Raw genomic sequence first — 12494 nt, 5'->3', positions numbered from 1 at the left:
CCCACATCGAGCTCTGTGCTGACACCTGAGAGCTTTGTATTCTGTGTCTCCCCCTCTCTCTGCCCCTCCCATGCTCATGCTCTCTCTCTGCTTCTGATTAATAAATAAATGTTAAAAAAAATTTTTAATTTTTAATGACCTAGATGTCCATAAGAGCACAAACTAAAACATGACCAATTTTAGGGTTATCCAAAAATAAATGTAAGCTTTTTTTTTTTTTTAAAGAGTTTGACTTTTATTTTTAATTGACTATAAAATTTTTCTTGACTTTATATTGAACACAAAGCAGCGGTCTGAGATAGAGTCATTCGCCATCACCCTGACCCCGCTACGGATGATCCTCTATTGTACAAGTTACTCAAAGCAGACTTTGTGGTCAGAGGGGAAAAAAATTGTTTGAGTTTCTCTTGGTGTTTGCTTCATTGTTTTAGATGAAGCCATTTTTTGACTAATTCATTTGCTTCCAGCGCTTATGGGACCCTTGTGTATATAAGTGGCATTCTGCCCTCCCCGACCAGGTCCTAGTAATATGGTTGTGGGAGATACACGGAGGAGAGGAATGAAAGCAAAGTGGTGTTTGTCTCTTGATATATTTTTCCATCTATTCCAGAAGTTTTTGGGTTTTTTTGTTTTTTGTTTTTTTTACAACTATGATTGGCTTGTGTCTCTTTTGGAAAAAGCTATGTTCAGCAAGCAGTAAACAATCTTTTTATTAAAGCAAAATAGCTTTACTAGACTTAATGCTTTCATCTCCTCTAAGTGAAATACACTTCTATATTTCTATATACATCAAGGAGCAGAAACATAGGGGAAATGAAGGAGGTCTTGTTCAGATGTAACAGCAACCAGTCCCACATGAGCAGCTGTGCCTGGAGTACAAACTGGGATATTTTTAGGGGTGAGGCTAGATAATGAGGAGACTGGAAGGTGGGCAAAGTACCAAGTAGGAACCAGGTGATGCATTTAAATGACTTCTGCATCAACTGATGTCACTCATCAGAGCGCTTCACTTTAAAATGGTCCACTTTCCACAAAAGTGAACCATTCTATTTCACCAAGAAATACTGAAAGCCATGATAAGGTTCACAGGCTGGCTCACAAATGTCTCTTTAACACATAAGAGAACGATCATAGGATTCATCCCGCAGTCTGGGTACGGAGTCTTGGAAGTTCTGTAATTAAACAGCAGATATTCAGATTCTTCCAGATTTTTTACTTTCTGAATATCCACTAAGATGAGACTAAACTAGGGGCATCTGGGTGGCTCAGTCGGTAAAGGATCTAACTTCTGCTCAGGTCATGAACTCACCATTTATGAGTTTGAGCTCCAGCATTTCCTACCTCTGTGATGATGCGCAACTTACAGAACTTCTCTGGGTTTAGGTTTCATTATCTCTAAAATGTACGTAATATAAAAACCTGCTATCTAAGAATTGTTGTGAGGAATTAGATGAGTTAATACAGACACATATGTAATATGTAATAAGATATGTAATAAAGTGTAAGACTCTATCTGTAATGACACAGAAAAACAGAAATGAGTAAGTACCATAAGTACAATTGAAACATAAAAAATAAAATAAAATAAAAATAAACAGCAGATAAAGAAAAAAAATTCCATTTTCTCCTCTAGGCCCAAAGATGAGTCACAGATAAATTTTTTAATCGAGCAAAGGTTTTCTCTGGTGCCCTCCCTGTCAACAGTGTGCCTCCCAAGAACAAACTGAGCACCCGCTATATCCTGCCTATCCCATATCCCAGCCCCACAACCTACCAGAGTTCGGTTCTCCACCCCAGGTCTGCCTGGTCCCTGAACAGTTACTCACAGCAAAACTTTCTCAGAAGTGAAATGCTCCCTCTCTCCTTCTAACTGATCTTGCCAAGGCATGTGAAAGGAAGGACTGAGCAAACAGACGCCAATGTAAGAGAATTCTTATCAACCTAACTCTGTCTCCAGTTGGGAGTAAGACAGGAATGGAAGAAGCGTAGATGATGTTGGGGGAAATATCCTGAGCGGTGGAAGCTGGCTAGCAGCAGGGCCAGCCCACTCGTGCTGAGCGTGGGTGACAAGAGAGAAGGAAAGAAGGCTAGCGTGGTGTAAGCCATCAGACAGCAGGACCTGGGTTGTTACCAAGTAAGATGCCGTCCTTCTACTTCCAACAAGGGTCTGCTTGCATTCTACCCCTGCCACAGAGTATGTCCTCTCCACTCCCAACCCCACTTTCTCACTTTCCGAATTCCCCCCAGAGGGGCACCTGGGTTGCTCAGTTGGTTAAGCATCCGACTTCGGCTCAGGTCATGATTTCATGGTTTGTGGGTTTGAGCCCCACGTCGGGCTCTGTGCTGACAGCTCAGAGCCTGGAGTCTGTTTCAGATTCTGTCACCCTCTCTCTCTGACCCTCCCCTGCTCACATTGTCTCTCTCTCTCAGAAATAAATAAAACATTAAAAAAAATTTGAATTCCCCTCAGAATTTTTCTGAATAACACACGAGCCCTTCATCACACTGTCACCAGTACTCTATTTTCTAAAAATATGCTATGTTGATTCCTTCTCTCTAGGAAGCCCTAAAACAACTGCACTGTCCATTTTTGGTTCAATTACATTCTATGTTACATTGACCCAGTTATTAAGGTATCTTTTACTCCCAGTTCAGCTATTCCCCCAAAGAATGACCTTTTTAAAAGTAACCCTCACCAAAGTACCCACTAGACTGATAAGCACACAGCAAGGGTTCAAGTAGTTGCTAGCTTTTTTCATAAGTGTTTATTTATTTGAGAGAGACAAGAACCTCTTGTGAGCAAGGGAGGGGCAGAGAGAGGGGGGAAGAATCCCAAGCAGGCTGCTCCACGCTGTCAGTGCACAGCCCAATGTTGGGCTCCATTTCATGAACTGTGAGATCATGACCTGAGCCGAAATCCAGAGTTGGACACTTAACCCACTAAGCCACCCAGGTGCCCCCGCAAAGCAGTTGCTAGTTTTAAAGCCAGGAGATTATACTAAAAAGATATAAGGTCTATAATGCTAAGCAAAATAAGTAGGTCAGAGAAAGACAAATAACCTATGACTTCACTCATATGTGAAATTTAAGAAAGATAACAAGCAAAGGGGAAAAAATGAGAGAGAGGAACAAATCAAGAAACAGACTCTTGGGGTGCCTAGGTAGCTCAGTTGGTTAAGTGTCCGAATCTTGATTTCAGCTCAGGTCATGATCTCACAGTTCATGAATTTCAGACCTGCGACAGGCTCTGCACTGACAGTGTCGAGCCTGCTTGAGATTCTCTCTCTCTGCCCCTCCCCTGCTCATGCTCTCTCCCTCTCAAAATAAATAAATAAAGGAAGGAAGGAAGGAAGGGAGGAAGGAAGAAACAAAACGAAACGAAAAGAAAAAGAAGGAAAGAAACTCTTAACTATAGAGAACTGACGGTTACCAGCAGGGAGATGTGGGAGGGGATGGGTGAAATAGGTGATGGGGATTAAGGAGTACACCTATTGTGATGAGCACTGGGTGTTGTAGGTAAGTGTTCAATTACCATATCATATACCTGAAAATTATATAACACTGTATGTTACTAACTGGAATTAAAATAAAAGCTTAAATTATACACATATGTATGTATATATACATACATACACACGTACATATGCATATATGTATTATAATAAGGAATGAGCTACAGATTTTTTAAATGTTTTTTTTAAATGTTCATTATTTATTTTTGAGAGAGAGAGAGAGCAAGCATGAACAGGGAAAGGGCAGAGAGAGGTCTGAAGCACAGGATCTGAAGCAGGCTCTAGGTTCTGAGCTAGTCAGCACAGAGCCCAATGCAGGGCTCGAACTCATGAACCATGAGATCATGACCTGAGCCCAAATCAGACCCTTAACCACCACCCTGCTGACCTGTAGATTTTTTTTTAAGACTATACTTGAAATTCACCACCCAGCTATAGCCCGGGGGGACTTCAGGCACCAAAGTCACCAACCTTTGTAAAAGCAGAGAACAGAAGACATGAATAAAATTTTTTGGAATATTTATGAGTAATATGAAGAGCTGATTTCCTTTTTCAAACAATTTAAGACAACTTTTGGAGACTAAACAGTGGTACACCCGGCGGGAGCAGGATTACAAATGAGTATGTTTAGGGCGGGGAGTATGTTACGGAGGGAACTGGGAATAGCAAGAGCACTTGGTCCACAGGGCAGATTGAGAGCCAGAGCCAGAAGATCACCCACTGAGGATCCACTCTGCTTTGTCTTCCCAAAGACTAGAGTCACAACACACTGGGCATGATGCGATACAGGTGCTATAATATAATCCTCACAACAACGTCATCTTTATAGATGAAGAAACTGAGGTTCATGGAGGCTAAGTAACTTGTCCAAGGCCATGTGGGTGGTAGTAAGTGGACAAAGACGTGATTAACGTCCAGATGTGTTTATTTCCAACGCTCTCGCCCTCTCCACTAGATAATCCCAACCCCATCTAGAACATTTTTCATTTTTGTCCCCCCCAAATAAAACCAAAACAAATGAATTTGTCTTGGTGAGGAAGGAAAAGGTGAAAACAGCTAGCTTTTGGGTCAGTTATGAGGCCAGGGCAGGGAGGCAAGGTCATCTGCGAAGGATTCAGGAAGACAGTTAACATCAGTTGAGAGTGAACTGTGTACCAAGCACTGACCAGGCACTTTTTACACACCATGTGATTTCATCCCAGTAACCCCAAAAAGTAATCATTTTATACATAAGGAAACTGAAACTTAGGGACATTAACTTACCCTAAGTCATAATGCTAAAAAGAGCAGAAGTGAGGCCGGGATTTGAATTTGGTCAGTCGGGTCTCAAATCCTGTGCTCTTTCCATTGAGCCCCATGCCCTGGGCAGGCAAGCTCTCCCTTTTCTTCTTTCCATAAGTGTCCAAAACTAAAGTTTAGGTAACACTGTTCTATTAAGAAATCTAACTAGTAATTATATAGCAGTTGAACAAACAGGAGTTTGCTTCCCAGAGGAAATAAGACTATCATCTTGATATTACTATCTAATTTAATAGACAAAAAGAGAGAGGCTTAGAATGTATATTTTTAAATGCTGTGACCCTCTGAACTTATGTATGAGTATAGCTGACATTTTCATAAGCCATGTCATTGAGGCTCGTCACCAATGGGGCTAGAGCCGCTGTTGACATAAGAGTCCTCTGCTAGATGGACTCAGCAGTGTCTGCGCAATGATGCAAAGACCCAGTCCAGTCCCCAGAGCAACACGGCAACAGATGACAGAGAATCATCATACAACGTGGCCAGTCCTTGAGTTAGGGTCCTTTTTGCTGAGGTGGCTCAGACTTCAGTGAGAATGGCAACTCACCAGCTGTCCACACTGGGACAACTTACAGTGCAGACCACTTGCATGTGGAGTATGAAGTAAACACACTTCTGTCTACACCAGACTCACTTATCTTTTGTCTCCAAGTCAAGCACAAAGCCAAAGCCCATCTCTTTCATGTGGAAGCAGAGTCCTTCAGAGACCGCACTGCAACGCCCCAGTAGCCGCTTCTGAGTACTCAATTCCACCCACATCTGGCTCTACTTGGGAGCTAAATTCAGCAGAAGTCTCCAGGGTCAACAAATGACCCTGAGTAAAAATAGTCTTGGAAGTCTGTCACAGAGCAGGAAAGGAAACAAGACGGCAGGGTGATTCACTCCAAATGGAAGCTCCAAACCCAAATGCTCATTTTTGTCCCAATATGAGGCCAACGTGCAAAACAGGCACAGAGCAAACTGTCCTCTTCTGAAGGCCTCTAAAAGCAGTTGCCAAAGAATTTGACGTGGAAGCCAAAAAGATTTAGTGTGCCATTCACCTCTCCTATAAATCCAACTACAGTTACTTCTCACTAGAACTCTGCACCTACTGCAGACTTACACGTGCTTTAAGACCAGCCAGAGTACCTCAGGTTTTGCCCCGGGCAAGAAAAAGGGACCCTATGTCCCACCAAATTTTCCAAATAACCAAGTAGCCACAGAGAAAGAGTACAGAAGTTGTGTGGTGAGTGTGTCTGTGTGTGTGTGTGCATGCGTGTGTGTAATTCTACAACTCATCCATCCCACCCTCACACAGTTAAGCTATATTAAATAAGAACAATATTTTGAGAAGATTGTATGCATTTTTTAAATTAAGAAGTCCACGGGTTGAAGAATAATCAACCAACATTTGTGTAGTTAACTCATGTAAAAATGTATGGAACACACAGGTACCCTGCACAATAGGAAGCACAGAAGGTCCAAGATGGGTATGTTTCACAGCCACTCACTGGCACTGTTCCCTTCCAAAGTCCTGTATCTAATTTGGCACTCACAATTAATACTCTTTTCTTAAAGATGTTCCCCCCGCCCCCCACCAACTGTAATGAGTTTTAAGGACCACAAAACCTGTATCCACAACTGGACAGGCTATCAGTCTCTGAGGATCTCATTATTTGGTGGGAAGGCTGGTATGCAGATAACAACAATATGAACTGACTGATTCTCTCTAATAGTTAGGACCAAGTGTCCATGCATCCTGGGGACACAGGTAAGAGTATAATTAACACAGAGTTGGAGGACTGGGAAAGACTTCTCAGAAGTGGTCTCAAAGGATGAGTAAGAGTGACAGGCAGAGTATGAGAGCAGGGGTGAGGGAAGGAGGAGGACATTCCAGGCGGTGAGAACAACCTACACCAGCGATTCTCAAGTGGGGACAACGCTGCATCCTCCCCCAGGGGACACTTGGCAATATCTGGAAACATTTTCAGTCGTCATAAACGGGAGGGAAGTGGTGCTACTTGGCATCTGGCGGGTAAAGCCCAGGGGTGCTGCTAAACATCCTTCAATGCACAGGACAGCCCCCCAAAGAATTACCTGAGCCCTGAAATCAGTGGTGTGGAGTTGAGAAGCCCTGGTATAAGCAGGACTGTGATAACAGACAGGTGTTAGGTTAAAAGAAGGTGCCTGCAGCTTCCGCAAACAGTTTCAGATGACTGCTTTTATGGAAGAGAAAACCTGGTTAAAAAAAAAAAAAAAGAAGAAGAAGGGAGGAAAAATTAAATTCCCAAGGAGCCGAGATACGAGGCTAAGATGCCTTGTGCTCAAAACAGCTACCATCATCAACAAAGTTAGGAAAGCGGACCCCTGGAAGGCTATCGTGTATTTCACCGCCCTGTGAAGTGAAAAGCACATCTCTCTGGGATGCTGTCGTCGGCCTGAGGATCAGCCCTGAGCAGCAGCTTGCATTTTCCCTTTTACACACACACACATGGCTGAGCGGGGTAGCACAGTGAGGACCAGATGCCCCATGCAGCTCGTGATCCTCAGCCGGAGAGAGGGCACAGGGCTGCTGTTAGTGCTAAAAAAACTCAAGTACAGGAATGGCCCAGCAAGGAGAAAAGGAACCAGCCAAAGGGCTCCAGGTCCCAAAAGGAAGTGGCTGCGAAGAAAGCAGAATATGGTGGGGATACTGTGGCCAGTGCTGCAAGCGGTCAGGTCGTCAGGGTTCTTGGCAGGAACTAGGCCTGACCACAGAGGCAGGAGGTGTCTGCGCAGGAATCTTCCTCCTGGGCACAGATCCTTGAAAAATGCAGCAAGGAACTGACCACTGCCTCCAAAACCACCAGCACCTCCACCTCCACCAAAAAGGAAAAAGAAATAAATAGAAAAGATTCCCCCGCCCAGCAAAGGACTTCTAGGACAGAAAGAAAGCAACCTTCAAAATACTAGCAGTTTCTGGTAAAAGAGTAAGAAATATAAGTTGAAACTCCTTCACAGAGAGACAAACTCACACTCATCCACATCACCCCTTAAATCTTGCCTCGTCTGATTCACACACTTACGTCAACTTTTGAAAATAATAACAGCATGGGGAAAGTTACATCAATTGTAACAGCCGTCTAAAAGCCAAGTTTTAGGGGCGCCAGGGTGGCTCAGTTGGTTAAGTGTACAACTTCAGCTCAGGTCATGATCTCACGGTTTGTGAGTCTGAGACCGGTGTCGGGCTCTGTGTTGACAGCTCGGAGTCGGGAGCCTGCTTGGGATTCCGTGTCTCCCTCTCTCTCTGCCCCTCCCCCACTTGTGCTCTGTCTCTCTCTGTCTCTCAAAAATAAATAAATGTTAAAAAACAATTTAATAAAAAACATAAAAATCAAGTTTTAGCTCCGAGAGGGGAAGAAAGGCCAGCAGAGTAGCAGAATGAAAAGATAATTCCAAATGAAGGATGTCATAAAAGCATTAAAGAAGTAACATTTTCCCTCTCTTTTCTCTCTCTCTGCAAGAAAACTGCTGTCACCAGGAATGTGTTATGTGCCCAGCATTATTATGCTGGGTGCTGCTGTCAGGAAAACGAAAATCCAATTGAGACTGGATGCCCCAACCCCCTGAAACAGCTACAATGTTACAGACAACAAAGGAAGAGGGCCTTGCAGAAGAGCCAGGTGCAGGGAGCAAGAGAAGGAGCCACACGGGTCATGATCTCGTGGTTCGTGGGTTCAAGCCCCACATCAGGCTCTGTGCTGACAGCTCAGATCCTGGAGCCTGCTTCAGATTCTGTGTCTCCCTCTCTCTCTGACCCTCCCCTGCTCAAGCTCTGTCTGTCTGTCTCTCTCTCTCTCAGAAATAAATAAAAAACATTTAAAATTTTTTAAAAAATAAAAAGAGAAGGAGCCACAGCGTGGGAAAGGCAGAACGATCGGGCTCAGGCACCTACATCCTCTTAAAGATGAAATACTCATATTTTGCCCATATACAACCACAAACTACACCGGGTACGGCCCAACCACCCGTGTTGCAAGAGATGAAAACACTTCAATGTCACATAAGAGCACCTCGACCTGCAGTGTTTCTAGCTGCCTTTTGCAAAGTGAAGCAAATGTCCAAGGGTCACAACAGCATGAGCCCAGTAGTTCATACAGCTAAACCCTAAACTAGCCTGCAGGGATATCAGGGTGATAGGAAATCCCAACTATCAGAGAGGGGGCTGTTTTCCACCTGGGTATCAGGATTTACAACTGAAGAGGAGGGCAAGGGTACTGCTACTACCCTTTGCCAAGACTGTGTTTATGGCTACCGAGAACCAACCACTCCCAACTTAGAAGTAAACCATGAAAAATCACTGAACCTCACATTGACAACTGCAGCCAATTCTCAGAGCCGTCAGGTATACACACAGATGAGACACATACAGATACGTGCGCATGTCTGAACAGCCAGGACCTTGACTGACTTGGTGACTGAGGGTGAAGCCAGCCCTATTATAGCTCTAATGAGCTTGCTGATTCCTCCCACATCCCCAACACCAACTCCTTCCCCTCCAGACAACTTAGTTTATTCACTACCACCAAACAGAACCACCTTTCAAGCCTTCACTCCTCTACTCACGCCACCGTATCCACTTGGAATGTTCTCCATCTAGACCATTCTTACCCATCCTTTGCAACTCATCAGAACTTCTCTATGTTGTGTTTCTGAGCCAACCTAAAGTACCTCTCCCTCTTCTGAACTCAAGAACAATTCATTTGTACAATTTCTTGGCCAAGAATCACTGACCTCTATAAAGCCTAACTCTTCTGCTGGTTTCTTGGCTTTTTATTTCAGTCAATAGAAATTTCCACTTTTCTCCCTGTTTTCACTGACATGTCACCTCTTTGAGGACGGGTAAGGATATATCTTACAGTTTTGTGGTACCTCCAACCCTACCTCCCAAAGTGCTTTGCACAATGTGGAATTAAATTGCAAGGTTAAGTTAGGCTCACTTTAAATTTTTTTTTTAATGTTTATTTATTTTGGAGAGAGAGAGACAGGGGCAGAGAGGGGCAGGGAGACACAGGATCTGAAGCAGGCATCAGGCTCTGAGCTGTAAGCACAGAGCCTGCAACGGGACTTGACGCCATCGACTGCGAGATCATGACCTGAGCCCAAGTCCAACAATTAACCGATTGAACCACCCAGGCGCCCCCAAGTTAGGCTCATTTTCATAATGTTCCTTAAGATTCCAGCCCGGTGCTTACTTTGCAACCAATGATATGTAAAAGCAGAAAAGAACATAAGTGCTGAAAAATCGTGAAGATCCCCATTGTTTTATACATTAGGAAACTCAGACGCACAGACTGGCTCAAGGCCAGTTTGTTGTAGGCAGGTGTGGAACTCAGATCTGTGCCCCTGTTCCATACTCTGGGAAGCCTGGCCAAGAGCAGATGAAAACCCTATGGGGTTTGCAATTCCAAAGATTAGAAAACATTTTTTAAATTCTTAAATTAAAGTTAACAGGAGGTAATGAATACTGAGAAGCAGGGTTAGTTAAGCACTCAAACCTAGATCATGATTTTTACTTTATATGCTTACGGAGTGATAGCTATAAACCTTACAAGAAATGAAGCTAAAACTACCAGGAAACACCTCCTCCTCCTCCCCCCCCTCGCCCCCCAGGAAAAGACTCAGTTATTTTCAAACTCCATTTACTGTAACGTCTAACAAAATAAAGTCAAAGCTACTTAAACTTTTTTTAAATGTTTATTTCTTTTTTGAAAGAAAGCGGGGGCGGAGAGAGAATCCCAAGCAGGCTCAGTGCTGTCAGCGGCAAAGCCCCACCCATGGCTCCAGCGCAGGAACCACGAGATCATGACCTGAGCTGAAATCGAGAGCCCGAAGCTTAACTGACTGAGCCACCCAGGCGCCCTGCAAAACTGCTTTCAAGTTCTGTTTACATATTACTCTATCAAGAGTGAAATAATCACATGTAGAAGAGTTTTTAAAATAAATTCGTCTTGGAAGCCCATTTCGGGCGTTGAGTTGTGACTACATTCTCAAGGATGTCGGTAACACAAGGGCTCCATCCATAACTCCTTGAAAAAAACTGAAACCATGAATGCCTTGTCAAATTCAGACAGTTTATCTTGGCACTGGCAAGCAGAGCCGTCTCTTCGATGTCTGGAAACGTGTCTAATTACGTTTAGGAGAGTAACTAAAAAATAGCCAGTGTCCCGGAACGGACAGCTCAGGGATCACTCCATCGCATCCTGAATGACATGATGGAGCCACGCCAGAAAATAAATAAATAAATAAATAATTAAGGAGAAAAAGAAACGAACCAAGCGTGAAACCAGGATGAGACCCAAGTCTCTCTCCAGAACAACCCTCCAGTCTCCCCAGGGCCTTCGTGGCCGTCACAACTCTCTCTAAAGTTCGTATTTTCCTTTACCTTTGTTTCCATTAGGTCACCCGGCCCGCCCACATCACTTACCTAGGGCTGCGCGCTGGCCGGCCCTGCCCCAAGCGCTGCCTGGCAGCCGGCACACCACTCGCACCCCTCCCCCCCGCGTCCGGACGGCACCCAGGACACCGGTCTCCCGAGGGCGCAGCCCCGGGGTGCGACATGCCTCTTACACTCCACGGCGACCACACCCCGGGGCGTCCTCTCTCGGGAAGGCGCGACCACCGAGCTCCGCAGCCCCCCAGACACCCCAATCCTGCCGCACTTCTTCTCTCGAGCTCGGCGCGCCCCTGACACCCCCATTCCCGCCGCACCGCAACGGCGCCCCCTCTCGGGAGAGCGCAGGCTCGCGCCCGGGCGCACGGCCGCTCTGCCCTCACCTGAGCCGGAGGTTGGCCATGAACTCGGGCATGGAGACGGTGTCCATCAGTACGAAGTCAGCCTTTCCGAACTCCAGGCTCTCTTGCTCCGCCATGGCGCCGGCGTACGGGCTCAGGTGGGCGCGGACGGACTCAGGTGGGCGCGCTCGGGCCGCGGGGGACCGGCGGCGGCGGCGGCGGGGGGCGCGAGGCGAGCTCGGGCGGGGTTGGGGCGGGGCCACGGCGCCCGGCGCGGGGCTGCGGGGGAGGGGGCGCCGCGCGCCGCTCAACTGGGCCGGGCCGGACGGAGGCCGCCCCGCTGCTCCTAGGCGCGCTCTCGGCCGGCGCGGCGCACCCGGCAGTTTCCGCTTCTCCCGCGGCGGCTGCCCGGAGCTGTGGGGGGACGGGACACCGAAACGGAGACGGCGGCGGCTGGTCCCGCCTCTGGCTTGGTCGAGCCCCGGCCCCGCCCCGCCCCGGCCAGGCCTCTCCGGCTCCGCCCCGTCCCGCCCCGCCGGCCGAGCAGCCCGCCCCTGCCGCGGCCCAGGCCGCCGCCTCCTCACCTGGGCGGCGCGCACGGGCGCGCGCCGGGCTGGGCCTGGGCGGCGGGGCGGCAGCGCCCCCTGGGGACGAGCGCTGGGATCTCGCGGGGCGGAGGGAGGATGCGCGGTGCGGAGAACGGCGGACGTAGGCGAGTGGGTGGAATCAGATTTCCAGAATTGCCTGCTCCGCGGTCATTGATGACTGCCAACTGAGTTCCAGAAGCAGCTCGTGGAGCTTTTTGCGAGGATAATTCCTATGGCTGATTCTGTCACCTTGCGGCGAAGCCTCCTCCTCCTGTGTTCACATGTTCTCCATCACTGAAATGATGGTTCGCTCACAGACTGAGAGATGGTAATAATAGCTAAC

The 12494-nt window shown here is 46.7% G+C and overlaps 1 protein-coding gene across 1 annotated transcript in view; it reads right to left on the bottom strand.

Annotated features, from left to right (window-relative positions):
- MYO1D (myosin ID) overlaps positions 1-12001 on the bottom strand; it is a 351929-nt gene extending 339928 nt beyond the window's left edge. Inside the window, exon 1 of the mRNA XM_039251930.1 lies at positions 11607-12001. Within this exon, the coding sequence (XP_039107861.1) occupies positions 11607-11701 (95 nt within the window). The 5' untranslated portion in view covers positions 11702-12001. The remainder of the gene's footprint in view (positions 1-11606) is intronic.
- Positions 12002-12494: the final 493 nt, after the last annotated feature.

This window comes from Hyaena hyaena, unplaced genomic scaffold (genome assembly GCF_003009895.1).
Source record: "Hyaena hyaena isolate Hyena2069 unplaced genomic scaffold, ASM300989v1 scaffold_10, whole genome shotgun sequence".
NCBI lineage: Eukaryota > Metazoa > Chordata > Mammalia > Carnivora > Hyaenidae > Hyaena > Hyaena hyaena.
This window is presented reverse-complemented; position numbering and strand designations above follow the sequence as displayed.